Consider the following 20275-nt stretch of genomic DNA (forward strand, 5'->3'; position numbering starts at 1 on the left):
TCTTAACAATTTTGTCAATTATATCTAAAAAAAAAAAAAAATCCAAGCAGGTATGTTGGGGCTGGTGGTGGTGGTGAGGCTCAGATCTTTGAGGTGGTCCAGGGACTCAGTTCCCTCCAACCAAACCAAGTTACCAGTGCTATATCTGCCTTCTGACAAGTTGGGAAGTAGGAATATCGCTTCCATTTAAGGGTAAAACCCTGAATTTACCACCTTGACTTTTTTTTTTACCTTTTTTTTCTTTTATTGAAGTAGTTAATTTACAATGTTGTATTAGTTTCAGGTGTACAGCAAAGTCATCTACGTACCTTCTTTTTCAGATTCTTTTCCATTATAGGTTATTATAAGATTGAATATAGTTTCCTGTGCTATATAGTAAGTCTTTGCTGTTTATCTGTTTTATATATAGTAGTGTGTATATATTAATCCCAAACTCCTAATTTACCCCTCCTCCACCACCTTCACTTTTTTACATCTCTTTGCCCAAAACTTAGTCTTGTGGCTGTATCTAGGTACGAGCTAATATAATCAAGCTAAAAGCTCATTAACATAACAATCATTTCCCATAGTTACCATTTTCTTTCTTTTCCCTTTTTTTGTTTGTGGTGAGAACACTTTTAAAATCTTAGCAAATTTCAAGTAAACAGTACAGTATTGTTACCTATAGTCAGTGTTCCACACTAGATCTCCAGTTTGAACTTTTAAATAAATGATAAGTAAATTTCCATCTTGTCTCTGTTAAAGCAACCAAATCAATAGTCTAACAAATCAAATCTACTTATAAGATATTTCTTGCTTCTTTTGAGGTCAACCCAGAAATCCAAGCCCACTAACCCCACAGCTTTTCTGTTTCAGAGTAGTTACAACTTCTCACATTCCCTTATCCTGAATCCCTGAGAGCATCTCAAGGGCAGGGAGGGTATCTTTTATTTTCAGTGAATCCTCAGTGCATAGTAAAGTCTGGCAACCTAGCAGATCCTGGACAGATGGCTGTTGACTGGCTCAGGGCCAAGAGTGGATGGAATGCAGAGGGTAAGAGAGGGACAGGCAAAGAATGTGTGTGTGTGATCTCTTGGGGCAATATAAGTACTTTACATAGTACTTACACTCTCTGTTAGCTCAGGTAAGCCAGAGTACTTGAAAAAGAAAAAAAGAATACAAAGCAATACTACAATACAAGGTAACCTACTCAATGACTCCTTCCTTGAGATGAAACATTTTAATCCGATGGTAGCACGTAACACTGTACAGGGAGCCTCACAGCTCCGAGTATCCCTCCAGATGAAAAGGGAAGTTCTCAGAAATAACTAGATTTGCTATAGCCTGGTCCCCTGCCCATGGGAGGGAGGGGAAACAATGTGGGAGAAGCACTGTGGTTGGTCTGCCTTCATGTCACTCGTAGATCCAGTTCTGAGCACAGCTCTTGTAATCTGCCAGTTCCTCAGGGTGAAACCACAAGCCAATCTCCTTCTCAGCACTCTCCACGGAATCGCTGCCATGGATAATGTTCCTGAATGGGGAAAGAGATGGCCACATTACCAAGAGCAGAAGGACCAAACTGCCCAGAGGCTCCCCTCATTCCCATTGCCAGAAAGCCTACAGCTGCTGGAGCAGAAAAAGCCAGAGCTCCATGTACACTATTCCATGTCACCCATGACTGCCATTAATGTAAGGATGAAGAGTGCCCCCCACATCCAGCCCTCCTAGCAATACTGACACAAGCAGTGAGAGCCTTCAGGAAGGACTCTGGTCAGCAAAGGGAGTTGTACCCAGTTCTACCCTCTCAGCAGATGTGCAGCCATAGTGATGTTAACAGCCAGAGGCAGAGAGAGCCTGCAAAGCCAAACACCAATTTAAGGAGGAAAACAGGAACTCTGATTACAGATTGATCTGTATATGGCAACATGTCTATCCCTAGCTTCAGAAACCCGTATTCTTGTGGCACCTAACTTGGATTTTTAGAAAAGGGTAAAATGCACCAACTCCTACCTGCCAACTTGGATGCAAAAGTCCCCACGGATGGTCCCAGGCTTGGAGTCTGCAGGGTTGGTCTCCCCGAGCATCACTCGGCCTGTCTTCACAACATTTAGCCCCTCCCAGACCTCCAAGGACAAAAGAAGATATGGTCAAGGAAAAAAACCAGTCTCAACAGAAACCTGAAAACTATTCATTCAAAGAAAGAGAAAAAGAAAAATCTTCCTTAAAATGACATTCGTTCATTGAACAAATATTTATGGAGCATCTACATGTTCTAGCACTGGAATCCTGGTCTCCCTGCCCCCATTCCTGCCTTTCTATAATCCATTCTTTTTTTAAAATTTATTTGTATTGTTATTACTTATTTTCTAATTTTGCTGGGGGCGGGTAATTAGGTTTGTTGGCTTATTTATTTATTTTTTTCTTATTTAATGGAGCTACTGGGGATTGTACCCAGGACCTCATGCATGCTAGGCATGCACTCTATCACTGAGCTATACCCTCCCCTCCTTATAATCCATTCTTGACACAGTAGCCAGAGTAGCCTTTTTAAAACACCAAGTGTAAAAACCTCCCATAGCCTCCCAGCCCTCATGAAGTACAGGGCCAGCACAGCGCTACATGTTCTGGCCTCTGCCTGTGCCTCTGAACTCATCTCATCCAACTTTCTCTTCCACCCACCAGGCTTCAGCTATTCCAAATTTCTTTCTGTACTTCAAAAAGTCCCCCACTCCAGGCCCTTTTGCACATGCTACTTTCTTGGTTGAGAATGCTCTTCACTGTGAATCTGTGCATGGCTGGCTCCTTCTCATTCAGATCTTAGGGTGAAAATCATGTTCCTTGACCACCCAATCAAAAGTAGTTACTTGTTATCACATCATCCTATTTCATTTCTGTGCACATCATTAATCATGTATTTTTCGGTTTCTTTATCATCTGTCCATCCTCTCTTTCAGGATGTGTAGACAAGAAAAGCTATGAAAACAGTTACCTATGTTGTCTCACTCATGACTATATCCCCAGTGTCTGGAAAAGAGCCCGACACAAAGATGACAACCAATACGTACTCAGAGAAGAATTACTGCAATAAACATGAAACCATCTCCCTGCCCTCCAAGAGCTTACAGTCAGGTAGATCTCTCCTGATCTCTCCCAGATGAGTCTTCAGTTCAGCAAGCAAATGTATTTTATCTTTGTTGAGCTAGAAATCTGACTCATATCCTAACCATCCAGTGCCCCAGCCTCTGTATCCTCTGCATCAATGAGGACCTGGCATCAGAAGCAGGAATCACAACATCCCCTCTTCCCTCCCAACTGAGTCATTCACATCAACATCCCACACATGTACACTCACCATGGCAACCACTGGCCCTGAGTGCATGTATTTCACCAGGCCAGCAAAGAACGGGCGGTCCTTCAGGTCGATATAGTGCTCCTTGAGAAGGTCTTCAGAAGCCTATTCCACAGGACAGAGGATGAGAACTGATCCAAACACTTCCTCAAACCCAGGAATCTAGTTATTTCCCACTCACCCATCCTGCTGTATAAAACATGAGCTCTCAGCTCACTAGTTCTGTTATAACCCAATTCACTCTTTATTTTTTTTTATTAAAAAAATTTTTTGTATATTTTGTTTTGCCTTTTTAAAAAAAAATTTTCAAGTGGCAGTTTCTATTTATTTATTTATTTGTTTGTTTGTTTCTTTATTGGGGGGTAATTAGACTTATTTATTTATTTTTAATGGAGGTACCTGGGGATTGAACGCAGGACCTTGTGCATGCTAAGCATGTGCTCTACTACTGAGCTATACCCTCTCTCCCCAACCCCCAGTTCACTCTTGACTTTACCAGAGGGAAGAAGTGACAGGGACTAAAAGTGCTTCAGCTTTGTACCAATTTTCCCCCTACTGGCCTTGACTGATCAGAATAAAATTACAGAACATTAGAATTGAATCCAGCCACCGCATTTTAGACAAGAAAACTAACAATACAATGAATTTTCATTCCCAAGAAGCCTCAACTAAAATATTAGAGGGAGGTGGTCTAAGCATTGAATGAGAAGCAAATTGAACCAGGCCATTTCTCAGGAATACTTCACATTTATTCAGAGGATAAAGGCCCATTGTGGGGAGCCATGCAATTCCCACAGGTATTTACAAACCACCCAAAAGTGTATGACATCTAGCAATAAGTAATGTTACTAAGAATGTATTAGAATCTTTCACATTGCAAGCCTGGTATGTGGGAACAAATCAAGTTAGCTAGAGAGAAAACCCCCTGCTTAGCACTGCCAGCCTGACTCAGCTGTGTTCTCTCTTTGCCACCAAATACACGCTTGCCAAGGGTCCAACGAGGTCCCTTAGTTTTCCCAGTCCTCTGGTACCACATCCCATCATTCGGCCCCTGGTTGATCGTCACTAGCCAAAGCAAACTTACACAGCCGTGTGATCACTCCGTGTTAGAGTTCACCCTGCCCCGTCCTCTCAATCCACAGGACTTGTAGTGGCAGTCTCCTAATACACACTGACGACCTGCCCTTACCAGAACACTTTTAATTCTATTCATTGGTTCTGGTTATCTTTCCTCTGCAAAAGAGATCACAGGCTTTTTCTTTTTTTTTGGCAGCAGGAGTGCTCAAGTTTTCCCTTGCCTCCCTCCACATCAGACCTAAATAACCCTGCAGGTTCACGGCAACAATCCCCTGCCCCATGCTTCACCACGTCCAAGTCCTTGATGGGAAACTCAGTGTAAAGGACAAAATGTACACACTGAGGGGTCAGAGAGACCCGGTTAAAACCCCAGTTGCCTCAGTGACTTGGTAATCACTTACTTAACCTCTCCAAGTCCTAGCTTCCTCATCGCCAACCAAGGGAATAGGAATAAGTACCTCTCTGGGTTGTCATGAGGGCTGGATTAGAAAACACATATGCCCAGAACATGATAAATAACTGATCAGCAATACTTTGATTCACTTTACCTTCAAAACCTAATTTAATATGCAAACTCTCTGGAAAGCACTGCTTGTCCAGCTAGGATCATTCCGTCATGCTCTCCCCTCAGCACAAACAGTCTACACCCTTTTATATTAAAAGTTTTTCTAAAACATTACATAGGACCTAAATTGCAAATCGAACTAAATTTAATGTAATTCTTTTGTGTGGGGGGCAGGTTACTAAGTATTTATTTATTTATTTTAACAGGGGTACTGGGTATTGAACCCAGGAACTTGCACATGCTAAGCAGACACTCTACCACTAAGCTCTACCCTCCCCTCCCGAACTAAATTTAAATTGTAGTAGGGAAGTCCAAAGCTGGCTCTTAATAGGAAAAAAGATGATCCCCTAGTTTATTTGCTTTGAGAATTTGAATTCTTCTTCCCCAGGTCTGTTTGAAGAAGGGTTCTTGGCCAGTCAACCCTTTGCGTTTTTTGAAATAGTGCTTTGTATGTGTCTGCAAGCATGTCTGCTCTCTGCTGTCTCAGGTGGGCCTCCCCAAGGGCAAAACCACAATTTTCCCCTACTTTCCCTGTGGTGCATAATATATGCTAGACACTAAGTGCGTGGTAAATAATGATGGAAAGATTTCCTTGCTGAAAAACAACCTGCCTCAAATGGGGGTTGAGTGGGGAGGGGGTAGTTCTCTAAAATGATCCACTCAGGAAACTCAAGACCAGGAGCTCAAATGTGCTCAGGACTTTGAGTCAGAAGTCACCGTGCTGCAGCAACACGTGGACCTTTACATTGCTAATAGAAAAGGGAGAAGATTTCCGAAAGTCCCAGATAACTTGGTTTGTTCCAAGACTCAGTGGAGATGCTAGGCCACCAAGGAGTTTCCAGATTTCAAGATATTTGTGCTCACCCTAAATGGAGGTCTAAAAAGGAAGAGAGGGAGAAATGGAGAAGCTGACATGCAATGTTCCCCTGTACTATGAAATAACAAAAATAGCAAGAATTAAGTCCACTTACCTGCATGAGTTTCATAGCAATGAGGCGGAATCCCTTCTGCTCAAAACGTTTGATGATCTCTCCCACCAGCCCGCGCTGGACTCCATCTGGCTTGATGGCAATGAAGGTGCGCTCACTGTTGGCCATGGTCCTGTGGATAGACAGGTGGAGGGATGAAACAACACTGAATATCCTGCCCACATCATTATCCTTCTCAAGCAGATTACCCCATAAAGCTGGTTTAAATCTGTCATGTCAACTCCAAGACTCTAGTAAAAATCTAATTCCTCCTCAGTCCCCTCATCTATGAACTAATATCCCAGAGAGGGGAAGGGCCCAAAAGCAGGCGCTATCATTTCTATCCCATTTGATTCAATAAGTTTCTATTAAGCTGTTGAAGGAGGCAACCAAGAGGACACGACTGCCAGTTCACCCTCGAGCTGGATACAGGCAATCTAAGGCTCCTGTTGGTGGAATGTACACTCTGTACACTGTCCCCACAGTGGGAGCTGTTCCAAGGATGCAGCCTTAAGAGAGTCAGATGCTGTTGAGACCACCTGGACTGAATACGTAACTGAACCCAGTTAAGGCCTCTATGTAAACATTAAGATTCTGATGGGTGGGTACAGAGATCTACTTATCTTTCTTTTTCTTCTCTTTCTTCTTTTTTTTTCTCTTTTGCTTTTTTAATGGAGGTACAGGGATTGAACCTTGTACCTCGTGCGTGCCAAGCAGTGCTCAACCACTGAGCTGTTATCCTCCTCCCAGATCTACCTGTCCTGCAGCCACCGAGACAAGCCTCATATATATGTGCCCTTGCTTATTAAAACTGCCACCTTCCAATCTGGAACAGTCCGCCTCTTTCTTTGGTCTCACTTTGCCCTCCGTGTACAGGGGCCAGTTTATGGACTAACAATTGTCTACGCAGTCAGGAGACTGAAGAGATGGACCTTGGGAAAGAGGCATCCATGGAAGAAATCCCAAGTTGGCCATCAACCTCCAAGTGGGGAGGGCCACCATGTGAGAACAGAAATACCCTGAGAACCGTGGCTGCTTTAAGGCATTTGTTTGAGAAACTACGCAGAGCAGCAAAGAAGGGAAACGACTGGCTGCTGCAGTGGGCTGGCCTTCACTGTGGGCAGCGGATGCACAACTAGAGGCTGATGCTCAAGTGAGACAGCTGGAAGAAGAGCTGAAGTTAGAGAAGAACGTGCAGCTGTTCACTGCTCGGGGCTGGCAGACAAGAGAGCCAGGTGACAAGTTGAAGACCTTACTTAGCATGCTGTTTTGCAAAGCTAGGAGAGCATAAGCGGTTGCAGATTAACATCCAAGCACTGTGACAAAGCCTGATTAAGTCGCTAAGAGAAAGAATCCTTGGGAAAGTGAGGAGCGCAAATGGGATGATGTTGTGGTGATTGACAAAGAAATGGATGGGGTGCCCCAGGCTGTCCAACTCCTAACACAAAACTTTAAACAAGTAATTACCCTAGACTTGATATTAGAGAAATATAGCCCAAAAATCCTAGAAGAAAACTTGCATTCTCTGCCTCTGGAAGTTGTAAATCTTATGTCTTTGAACTGTAAACACCCCAGGAAATAACTAAAGCACTGCCCAGTGAAGAAAAAGGGGTGGAGGATGAAAACACAGACTGCTATAGGAGCTGCCTTGCACAAAATCTCACGGCTTCCCTATTATTCATCAGGGGCAAATACAAATTTAAGTCTTCTCCACAAATATAAGTAAAAGGCTTTAGCCATGTTAGTGGATACCTGATTCATTGCTAAAGTTTTGGAATGAAAGCTATGGATTCTCTGTTTGTGTCTATCTGTATGTTCTTGTATGTCTACAGATATATGTTATGTACAGGTGATGTTTTTCTATCTCCAGAGGGTACTGCCAAAATTAATTTGTTAAAGAGCTCTACCTAGTTGGCCTAAAGAAAAATAAGCTTTGATATCAATAGTGTACTTATGTAAAACTGAAACAAGTTTCTTTCATCTGCTCAAAGCACAAAGTTTTCTTGGACTATTAGTCTGTTTCTTATGGGGCTATGAAAGGTTTTTCTTTATCTTTTGAATAGCCTGCCTACTATTTCTTTATTCATTTTGGGGTTTTTCTAGGGGGTAATTAGGTTTATTTATTTATTTCATGAAGGTACTGGGGATTGAATCCAGGACCTTGTGCATGCTGAGAACACACTCTACCACTCTACATACTATACCCTACCCTCTGAGTAACCTGCCTAGGAAAGAAAGATTCTGTGTTTTATCAAAATAATTTCTTGTGTTTCATTGTCTTTATCACATCTTGGACTACTTAGGAAAACTGAGTCTTCTCTATTAAAAGAGCTAAGTTTTGTTTTGTTTTGTTTTGTTTTTACAACTATGTAATTCTCTGTATTTGCCTTTGAAGTCTTTATTCCTTAGATTAAATAGATTCCTAAGTACTATTTCACAGTGATCTAAGATCCTATTTAATCAAGTGTTTTAAAAATTTTTGTTATTTTCAGTAAGCTTCCTAAAAATCAAATTCTAAATGAAGTTTTGTTGAATTTGAACTAACTTTGGGATTTTCCAGAGGGCCCCTGTAACATCTCAAAAGACGTATTCTCTATCTTTATAAAAAAAAGATGTTAAACTATTTAGGCCTACTTGATATGTTAAATTATATGGGAAACACTGTCAAATAAGGAGTGATGTTCATACACCAGAAATTGGCCCAACACTGTAAACTAACTATACTTCAATTAAAAAAAAAAGTGATGTTCAAAGGGAACTATATTCAGTATCTTATAATAGCCTATAATGAAAAAGAATATGAAAATATATATATATATATGCACAACTGAGTCACTATTGTATACACTAGAAATTAACACAACATTATAAACCAAATATACTTCAATTAAAAAAAGAAAAAAGAAGTGATGTTAAATTTTCTTTAGGGTATATTTGTATGAAATCCCTAAAAACCTGATGCAGTGTTATCAGTTATAATTTTATTTTTTTGTTTTTAAAATTTTTATTTATTTTCCGGGGGGGGTAATTAGACTTACTTATTTATTAATTTTTTAGAGGAGGTACTGGGGATTGAAACCAGGACCTCGCATGCTAAGCATGTGCTCTCCCACCTCAGTTATAATTTTAAAATGCATATAACAGAATAATCAAATTTCCTTGTCAATTGTATTATAGTGAGCTCTCATCAGCTCTTTAACCATGGCCATTGTAAAGTCTTTTGTCATCTACAGTCATTGTTTTACTCTGATGTTTTTGCAAAACTGTTCCTGTAAAAGTACCTCATCTTCAAGGAGATTCATGGAAAAACTCCGACAAGCATAGGTTTATGATGATTAAGATCAGTTTGCCTTCATGTGGCAGGGGCAGTAATGGACCTTTCAAGCTTCCCCAAGGCTGTCTGAACAGCCCACCACAGGTCATGAGTTGGGAGCCTGAGACCTGTCCCTATTAACCTTCTCCACATCAGTAAAACAGGCCCATTACGTGGATGATACAGTGTTGACACGTGAAGACTTGCCCCTGCTGCAGGACACTCTGCAGGCTTTGCTGGAACATCTGTGAGGGAGAGAATAGGCGGTGAATCCACAGGTAATTAAGTCAAGGCCCAGGCACCACAGTAAAGTTTTGGGGAGTCATTTGATGGGGTAAGATGCACATGGTCCCAGAAGCTGTGATTGATGAGGTATGAACCTATCAACCCTAAGAATGTGAAAGAGGTGCAAGCTTTTGTCGTTTTTGGAGGACTGTTATTCCACCTGGCACAGTGCCTCCATCCCTTATATGGCCTGGTAAAGAGACGGCATGTGCGGGACTAGCGGACAGAGCAGCAAACCACCTTTGAGAAGACAAAAATATTAGTGAAGCAGATCAAAGCTATGGGCATCTCCCAAGCAGGGCTACCATTTGGGTTATATGCATGTGTGACTCTAGAAGGTATGGGTTGGGCACAGTGGCAGAGACAACAGGAGAGAGTATCCACAGGATTCTGCTCCCAGCTCTGGAAAAGGGCAGAAAACCAGTACACCCCTACAGAGCAACAGCTCCTAGCAGAGTACACAGCACTCCTCCGGGAAGATCCTCTCACAAAGGAACAGCACATCATGGTAAGAATGTCCCTTCCTTTGGAGGGGTGGGAATATATTCCACTGACCCACCTCTGCTGTGGTTCAAGCCCCAACACTGACTAAGTGGCACATCTATTTGCAGCAGAGGAGCACCCATGGGGCACATCTATTTGCAGCAGAGGAGCACCCAGGCCTAATCCAAGCTTTCCCCTGTCGCCTCTCAAACCAGGCTGCCATCATCAGGGAAGCAGAGAAGCCGAGACCACATACGGATACTTTTGGTGAATAGACAGTGATGGGTGTTACATTTCAAAGGTCATGATGTGCAAAACTGGGCAAAAGAATATGACACTGAATGAAAGTTCCATCTCCCCTATAACCCACAAGCAGGAGGACTGGCAGAAAGGAAAAATAGAATATTAAACCAGCAAATTAAATTACTAACAGGTAAAAACCACCTTGGCCAGGTGGACTAAAGTACTGTCTGAGACTCTGATACATTTGCATTATCAACCAGTAGGGCCTGTTGCCCTGTATGTCCGACTGGAGACCCCTGCCCAGACATCCAATGCCATAAATATAAGGAAGTCTTGGGAAACAGCCATTTCCTGGACTTTGTGGATCAACATGCTGTGTTGCTGAGAACACCAAGCCCCACCATGCCTGGGAAAGGAGTCATCTACTGAAATCTGCAATGGGATGACCCACCGGGAATTAGTTCACACCCCGAGTAAGGTGGAATTACTTAATCTTCACTGGGATCCAGTTGTCCTGCTGGAAGCAGACCTGTTGAAATGTGCTATACCTGGAATGGAACAAGCACCTTTGAAAGAAGGAAGGTGGGAGTCTTGGTCTGGCTTTGTTCTCCCGTCCCCAGTCCATCTCCTCACCCCTGACAGTGCTGCCTCCTCCGGTCAACATGTATGGTACATAAAACCAAGTCAAGTTCCTAAAGTCACCAACCTCCCTCTCCTCAAGGCCAGATGAGCACATTCTGTTTTCCACTGGTACAATCATTTAGCCCCCCCCATCTTTGTCCCTCCATTGGTCTGAAGGATATTATAGCATACATAGAAGCTCTTAATAAATTCACCCAGCAATCCTTAAATAACAACCAGCAAAGTCTGTCTTTACCAACCACTGAAATATCTTTAATGAAATAAGCTGTCCTCCAAAACAGAACAGCCTTGGACATTATTACTGCCTTACTTACTTTAGTAACTATCGACGATTCGAATTATGGGACTCTATATATATAAACTTTTAAAATTCCAGTGGAGATCCATTTGTCTTGCAGCCACCCGAGATAAACTTCAACTTCCCCTGCTTATTACACCTGCCACCTACCAACCCGGAGTAGTCTGTCTTTCTTCAGTCTCCCCTTGCCTTCTATGTACAGGAGCCAGTTTGAGAACTAACATAAGCTTCTGCCCTGGGCCCAACACTGTGGCAGAGCTAAGGCAGGGGATGTAAAAATAAGACAATATCTGTCTCAGTTCTCCAGATGAAGGAAACTACGGTGATAATGTGAAAGTGACAACTGGTACAAGAAAGTATAAAATACAGTTTGACCTACGGCCACAATCATGGTATCAGAAATGGAAGGAGTTTTAGACATTAATTTATTACAATCCCCTTCTTTTACTAATGAGGAACTAGATCTAAACATCAGAATGAGGGCCCAAATCTGGATTTCCCAACCCTATGCAACTTATGCTACATCCTAATATATAATGAATATTCTGACTAACCAGTAAATGGTGTACTGTGGGAGAACCATTACCATTAGGAATATCTGATATGCAACATCATGCTGGAGGGATGCCTACAGAGCATCTGTTCCAGAGGTTTCCTTTTACAGAGAAGACCAGGCTCAGGACCTGCTCTGCTTCCACAAGATGAGAAAGGAGTGCGCTCACCTTGAAAGACAATCCCTAATGTGGATAGCAGCACCACCTCCTGTCTCTATCTTCCTGTACTTTTAGTTAACCTTTTATTACAGCACCTTAACAATATATTTGAATTCTCTGTTGATCTGCCTCTCCACTGGCAAGCGGCATCCCCATGTACAGAGGATGGTTTACTTCTGTTTCTGTCCTTGGTACCTAGCCACAGCGTAAGAGCAAAGAAAATGTCTTAAATGATAATCACCTTGCACCTCCAAAAAAAAAAAGGGACAAAGTCCAAGAACTGGCGGAGAACTCCGAATGGACGCTCGAGATAAGCGTGGATTCCCCAGGAGAAAATGCGGCCAAAGAGCTGCAGTCCCTGTAAGTGTCCTCCGCACCCACCCGAAACACACATTCATTCATTCAGCAAGCACTTACTGAGTGCCAATTCCAAGCCCAGGACTGCACTCAGAAACAAATAAGCCCCTATGATCGCGGCCTGATGGTAAAGGTAGGCAGGGACAAAGGCGAGTCCACGTGCCGTGGGGCCTGCACCTGCAGGTTTGCACCTGACAGGCGCTCCCCTGCCCTTTCCTCCCACCCGATCCCCCTTGCCACATCTCAGAGCGGAACACACCCGACCTCTTCACCTTCCCCTCAGCGGCCCCCTTCCTCTCCCTTTCCTTTCAGGACCCCGAACTCTTCTCACCCCTAGGGCTACTTGGGCTTCAACTCCGTTTGCTGCTGCCGACACCGAAAACGCGCCCTCGCTCCTCGTGGTTCCAGACACCCGCGGGCCCGGAACGTTTCTGCCCAGATCCGCGGCGGGAGGGCCCATTTCAGAAAGCACCACTCGCCTGCGCTTCCTCTTGGCAGTCGGGTGTCATTCCAGGGAGCAAATTTCCCAAGTTTTAACTTCCGGTAGTGCTTTTTCCGGCTCTTCCGACGAGCTCCCGCCATCTCTCCCAACTCCAGCGCCCCACCCCCACCCCCGCCTTAAGATTCTGTGACTCGCTTCCGTATTTGAAGAGCGAACTGGCTTCCGAGAGGTGGCGCTCACACTTTGCAGGAAATCTGAAGGAGCTCCTGACCCAGAAGTAGACAGTCGCCCTCATTTTACATTTACTCATTCTTTCCATCCTGTCAAGCAGATTATTTATTGAGTACTTACTGTGTGCCAGGCACTGCTCAGCATCTGGGGTATAGCAGAAACTTTCTTGGAGCTTCTTGAGGGGTTGTGAATGGGGACAAACAATAAACAAATGAACAAATTAATATGTAATAAACATATCACAGTATGTGAATATTGTCAAGAAAAAGCAGGGCAAGGAGGATCGAAGGAGTAAACTAAAGGTTGATTGGAGAAATTTCTCACAAGAAGAAGCAATAGAATAGAGCTGCATGAAGGGAAGGAGCAATTCTCGTGATTATTGGAGGGCCCAGCATTACAGTGGGCATTGAGTGCCAAAAGATACCATTGGAGAGCGGCAAGATTATGTCGTGGTGGGAAGCCAAGGGAAGGGTTTTGAATAGTGCGATACATTATATTTTTAAAAAATCATACTGATGGCTGTAGGAGGAATGGATGGAGTAAGGTATAAAGTAGAATAGTAACCTTCTGAGGAAGCTGGAGCAATTGGACAGCTAAAGGCAATAAGAAGGAAGGAAGGAAAGAAAGAAAAAGGAACCTCTACCTAAACCTCCTACCTTAAATAAAAATTCACTCAAAATGGATCTTAGATTTAAATGTAAATGTAAAACTGTCACCAAACAAAAGTTCCTGTGCCCCATGCTCAGTGAAGCCAAACAAACCACTTTTGTAGGAGTTTGGACCTGTTATTGCAGGTCCAAGCAAGGATTAGAGGCTCTTCTCAAAAAACTGGAACTCCTGGACGGTTTTTGGGGAAAAGTACTTATAGGCAAAATTTGAGGTGAGGGCTACAGGGTGTGTGATTTTCTTCTGATTGGTTGCTGGTGAGGTAATAGGGCAGTGCCCCAGGAGTCTTGTGCTTAGCTTTAAATTGCTATCCTCCATCTGTGTGGGGGCCTTAGTTCCAGAAGAACTCAAAGATATTCTCAAAGATATTGTTATATATATTCCTTAAGGAGGAACCAGGACTTTGCCCCAAGGCTGCACAATTTCTTGACTGTCCCTCCCTTGTCCTTGTATTCCCTCCCTTGTCTGGTTAACAACTGTTTGAATCTGCCCTTTGGAACTCAGAGAAGGCCAAGGAGGCTGAATGAAGCCTAGGTCCTACTGAGAAGAAATGGGGGACATGGAAAGGATTTGTATCAGGGAGGACCCCACAGAGTCCTGTTCCTTTTCACAAATACAGCAGACGAAAAATGCTGTCATTTCAGTAAACAAAGTTACCTGTCATCAAGCCATCAGCTGCTGCAGCCTTCCCCAGTGGTGCACCCTGAGGGGAGTTAAGATGCATATTAAAGGAATTGTTTCAATATGCATCTGATTTTTTCCCCCAATGCATCTTTTCTGTGTGTGATTAGCAGTAAATTTTGATGTTCCACTACATTTTTTTTTCAGCAGAAACTCCTATAAGTCCTTGCTCCTCACCTCTTTTGGAACAGTTTTTTAGAGCTGAGAGGCTGTCTCCCACGCTATAGTCTTCAGTAAGGTCGCCAAATAAAATATAAATCACAACTTTTAGGTTATGCTTTTTTTTTTTTCAGTCAACACTATAAAAAATTTAGGAAAAAAAATGGTAAAAAAAAATTCTTCAGGACCAAGGGCTAGGCAGAGTTTTTAGACTTGCCACCAAAAGCACAATCCATAAAAGGAAAACACTGATAAATTGGATCTTTTTGAAATCAAAACCTTTGGCTCCTCAAAAGACCCTGAGAAGAGGATGAAAAACAAAGTATAGGGTGGGAGAAAATATTTGCAAGGCACATAACCAACATACCCTTGTATCTAGACTATATAAAGAATTCTCACAACTCAATTGAAAGAAAACCTAATTAGAAAATGAGCAAAAGATAAAAATAGACATTTCACTAAAGAGGACATATAGATGGCCAATAAGCACATGAAAAGATATACAGCTTCTTTAGCCATTAGGGAAATGCAAATTTAAACCACAATGAGATATCACTACACACATATAATAGTTAAAATGAAAAAACAAAACAAAAAAAAAACCCAAAAAACTAGTAACAATACCAGATGCTGTCAAGGAAGTGGAGAAACTGGATCACTACTGGTAGGAATTTAAAATAGTACTGATGCAGGAAAAACGAATGTAGGATGTGAGGAGGGACATGTCCCAGGTCTCGGTTGAGCCCTGGGAATGTGCCCTGCCAAGTGTGGGTACTTGGCTTCATGCAGGAAATTCAAAAGTGAGCCACAATTGAGTAAAGATAGATATATTTAGAGATATACATACTGCATAGAGTGTAGGCTGTTTTAGAAGGCAAGAGAAAGGCCACAAGGTGTGGGGGTTGGATGCTCAGGATAAAGTAGAAGTAGGTACACACTCCATAGAGAGAGTGCAAGGGTAGTGTTGCCAGTTTTTATGGGCTCAGTAACTTCACAGGCCTACAAGTGGGAGGACTATTCCAACTATCCTGAGGAAGGGGCTGGGATTCCGAGGCATTGGGCCACCACCCACTCTTTGACCTTTTATAGTTAACCTTGAGATTGTCATGGTGCCGGGCAAAGGGACTTACAGTAGGCTAGTGCCTTCAAAACTGTGAACCCACCTTGGGGGTGGGGTGGGGAGGTTATATATCCATAGCTCAAACAATAAAGCCCTGATAACAATCAACAGAATCATCCTTTTCTCATCAGAAGACTTAGAATGGTGACATATTGCCTCCAGACAACCAGTTCTATAGAGGCTAGACCTCTATCTCATAAGCACTCAAGATATGGTCTTCTTGGTAATTCAGTCTATTTTATAAGGTTACAGTTCTGTGACCTTCTCCTTGGAGAAGGACTCAGAGACCAAGCATGATTATTACTTTCAATTAATGGAAAAAGAGTTTGAAAATAAATGTATGTGAATACATACATATATATGACTGAAGAAATATGCCGTACACCAGAAATTGACACAACATTGTAAACTGACTATACTTCAGTTAAAAAAAACTTCCTTGTACCTATTTTTTTTCAACTTCCCTTGAATCTATAACTATTTCAAAATTTTTAAAAATTTAAACAGAATTGGAAAAATTGGCTGAGACTATAGAGTAGTCCAAGTGGGAGATAATGGTGCTTTGCAATAGATGGTGACAAAAGAGAAGACAAGTAGTTGGTTATAGGATATATATTTAAATTTGAGCCCATAGGTCTTGCTGTTGGATAGGCATGAGAGAAAGAGAAAAAAGATGTTGACTTCTAGTTTTTTTGTTTTTTTTTTTTTGTAGATGATACATTAAATACCAGTTCAATAGAGTTATTTTCAAAGCTCCTTTTTAGTATTTGGGGTCCACTGTACTACTGCTTCTAAAATCTCTATGTACAAATGAATCACTGAGAATTTGTTAAAATGCAAATTCTCATTCAGTAGGTTCTGAGGTGGAGCCAGAGAGTTTGATGATTCCAATGCTGTTGATTGGTAGACTCTATGAGACTGTGTCCTAGAGCCAGGTTCTTTTAAATTAAAAATTTAAGCTTTATTGGGTGGGGAGGGTCTTGCCCGGGCAGATGCTGGAGAAGGGGGATGGGCAGCAGAAAACAGGAAGATCTCATTTCTTCCTGAAACCCGTCCTAATTACATGACTCACCCTAATCTTCTTTTCTCAGTCCCACACACAACTCCCCATGCTCCCACAGGTAAATATTTTCTGCAAACCAAATCAGAAAACAATACAAATTTAAAGCTGAAAAGTAATCTTAATGGGACATTGGATCAATCCTCTCACCAGAAACCCTAGCAAGATGTTTTAGTCTCTGCTTATAACTTCCAAGAATGGGACTACCCTACCTCAGACATTAGATCATTGGCTTTCAACCTGCCCCTTGCTAAAAAAAAATTGCTAACCAAATGTAATCACCTCCCAAAATAATAATAAGAGTAATGTTTAGTGAACTATACTAATGATATCAACTATTGTGAAGAAAGAGTGGTCACCAGCCTGCCTTTGTGGAGTAGGGGCAAGATTTTATAGAGGAGGTAGGATGTGGATATACAAAAAGAAGATGGTAAATAGATAATACAGATGTAGGTACTGGGAGATCAGGAAAGTAGCCAAGAGGAAAGGATGTAAGCAGGGAAAAGTAGAAAATGTCTGAGAAACTGATTAGACACTGATAAAGTGCTAGTAGGGATAGAACCACCAAGATTAGTGACAATCCATGAATGCTAGTCTAAGAAGTTGAGACTTTAGGCTGTAGTTAATGGAAAGTCACTGCAGCTTTGGGGATAGGACAGTGACATGAGAAATATCTTAAAATTCTGTAACTCAAAAAAACTGTTAAGGCTATTCATTTACTTTACAGAGATATGAATAATCAACAGAGATGATGCCATATATGCAAGATTACCCTGGTACTTAGGGAGTGCTACATTTTATTTATTTATTTGATTTGATTTTGTGGGGGGAGGGTAATTAGATTTCCTTATTTATTTATAGGGGAGGTACTGGGGGTTGAATCCAGAACCTTGTGTAGGCTAAGTGTATGCTCTACTGTTTAAGCTGTTTCTTCCCCGCAAGGGAGTGCTATGTTTTAGACAGCAAAGAATCTGACTATGATTTAGAGGGTAGATTGGAGAGCAAGAAGAAGCAAAGAGACTCATTAGGAGGATAATCAAGGTATAAGGATTAAAGTGGTTAAAGGAATGTTCAGAATTCCTAGGATAAACTGACGGAATTGATTAGATAGAATTAAAAGGGATAGAGAGGAACTATGTTATCAGCAATGATAGTACTTAAGAACATGGCTCTGTTTTCAAAAGGTTGGGGGGTGATTCTTGACTTATTAGTTATGTGAACTTGGACAAATTATTCAACATCACTAAGCCTCAGTTTCTGTATTTGCTAAATCATCATAAGACTGTTGTGAGGGTTATATAAAGTAATCCAATAAAAATTTAACACAGCGTCTGACACATAAATAATAAATGTTAGCTGTTTGGGTTTTTTTATAGCTATGGGTGACAAAATTTTTACACCTAAGAAACTGTGACAATAATGATATTAACAGAAATGAAGAAGACCAGAGGGAGCCAGCTAGAGGAAATGAGTTTGGTGAAATGTTGAATCTGACGGAGAGTGATACAAGGGAGAAAATATGTAGTAATCAGTTTACCTGGGGTTCAGAAGATGCACTAGGCCTAGGGAGAGACCTGTCAGAATTAACTGCGTAAAAGTGATCTGTAGGTCCATAAACTATTTACAAAGGAGCAATAATTACCACTCATTTGTTATACAGAAATGAGTAATAACTGATGTTCATTGAAAGATTGCTCTGTGTCAGGCACAATGTGCTTTACTTACAGTGACTTGTTTAATCCATATAACCACTTAATGAGATAACTACTACTATTATTTTCATTCTTTAAGTGAGGAAACTGAGGCTCATGGAGGCTGAGTAACTTGCCCAAGCTCAGAGAGCTAGAAGAGGCAGAACCAGTCTGTGCAGCACCAGAGCCTGGGCTCTAAACCATGTGTGTGCTGCTTCAGTCTACTCACAGCTTTATTCCCAGGTCTTACCTTCACGGGGGGACTCACAATGGGGTGCAAAGAAAACATAATTCAAGACCAATACTCCAGTACTGCGCAGAGAATAGAACTGATTCAGGTCGTGGCTGTCCTGTTATTAATGATTTATACAATCAGAGCAAGGGATGCATTATGACTGCATGTGAGAAACAAAAAAGCATCTGGGGATTCAGGGCAGAGAGAGAACATTTATAACAATAATTGGGAATGAGCCCCCAGGGAATCTTCACTGCCCATAATCAAGAATGAAGTAGGAACCCTCCTACCTTTGACTCCAGAGACAAACTACAAATCAAGCAGCAGGATCATTTGGTGAAGGTAATTGCCTCTGTTTCACAAAAAAAGTATGCACAGATCATCTGTCTGCTTCTAGCTCTAGAGTATGCAAAGTAAACTATCTCAGTCTTCTAAGTGAGGCTTTTTCCCTAAGGGACGGAGGGGGAGAGGTTTTGGGGAATCCTGTATTATTTGCTGACTGGGGAAGGAAGTTGTGAGGGTCTCCTCCCACAGTCTGATGCAACAGCTGTATGATCTGGGCACTATTCTAATTCCTGTCTTACAGATGGGAAAACAGAGGCACAGGAAATTTAAACAATTTACCCAAGGCCACAAAACTAACAAGTGTTAGAGCCAGGCTGTGAATCCATCTTGCTCTTGCTCCAGAGCTCATAAGCTTAACTACTATACTGTACCCCATAGAATATGATGTCCTCAGAAATCACAGACTTCCTTGGCCTAGTGAGATCTTAAGAGTCACATTCCAACCCAAACTGCATCAATCATCTTTTTCTATTTCAGTTATATTGCCTTCCTTCGACACCTCTGCATTTTCTCTGGGTTTTTTGTTTGTTTGTTTGTTTGTTTTTGGTGGGGGGAGGCAATTATGTTTACTTATCCCTGCATTTTCTGCTCTGGCCTATGAACAATGACAATAATACAGTCGATCATTTCTCCATAAACTCCTCAATCCCATTTATTTTAACATTCTCTTAAAACTCTCCTCTTGTCTCCACTTTTTCCTTCCTTTTTTTCCCCCCTCTTGTCTCCACTTTCCAAGCCTAGGTATAATAAAGCCTTTAGCAAAAACATGGATTCTTTTTCTATATCAATCTCCCCACTTGCCTTGACCCTGGTCTGGTCTTTCAGACTAAAACTCTCTGGGGGAAGGACTAATGTGGCTGGAGAGGCTGTATATTCAGAGCAGTGCTTTAGCATTAATCTCTTTCTTGCTTTCATGGCCTTTGACTCTCCAGAACCCCTACTGGGAGCCGTTACATGGGAATGGTATCTTTTGTCTTTACTGATGATTATTATGATACTAGACTGGTTCCACAATCTATCTCCTTCCTCCCTTCAGCCTCTTCAGATTGGGACTGAATGTTATGTAATCTGTGATTTCTATAATACAGTTGATTGTAGTGCCTTCTGTATTAGTCAGGATAAGCTGGGTGGCACTGAAGTAAAAAAAAAAAAAAAAAAAAAAATCAACCCCCAACTCTCTGTGGCTTCATTTCTTAGTCCATTCAGGCCACTATAACAAAAATACCATAGATTAGGTGGCTTGTAAACAATAAACATTTATTCTTCATAGTTCTGGGGACAGGGAAGTCCAGGATCATGTTGCCAACAGATGTGGTGACTAATGAGAATCCCTTTCATCACTGATAGCTGTCTTCTCACTGTAACCTCACACA

The 20275-nt window shown here is 41.8% G+C and overlaps 1 protein-coding gene across 1 annotated transcript; it reads right to left on the bottom strand.

Annotated features, from left to right (window-relative positions):
- Window positions 1-1194: 1194 nt before the first annotated feature.
- On the bottom strand, window positions 1195-12760 carry LOC102513548 (nucleoside diphosphate kinase A). The gene is made up of 5 exons (XM_006176970.3): window positions 12604-12760; window positions 5942-6071; window positions 3332-3433; window positions 1990-2102; window positions 1195-1510 (listed from the first exon to the last, which is right to left on the bottom strand). The coding sequence occupies exons 2-5, from the start codon at window positions 6065-6067 to the stop codon at window positions 1393-1395; spliced, it is 459 nt and encodes a 152-aa protein (XP_006177032.1). The 5' UTR covers window positions 6068-6071; window positions 12604-12760; the 3' UTR covers window positions 1195-1392.
- Between the last annotated feature and the right edge of the window lie 7515 nt (window positions 12761-20275).

The sequence above is a fragment of the Camelus ferus genome, chromosome 16 (assembly GCF_009834535.1).
Source record: "Camelus ferus isolate YT-003-E chromosome 16, BCGSAC_Cfer_1.0, whole genome shotgun sequence".
Lineage (NCBI taxonomy): Eukaryota > Metazoa > Chordata > Mammalia > Artiodactyla > Camelidae > Camelus > Camelus ferus.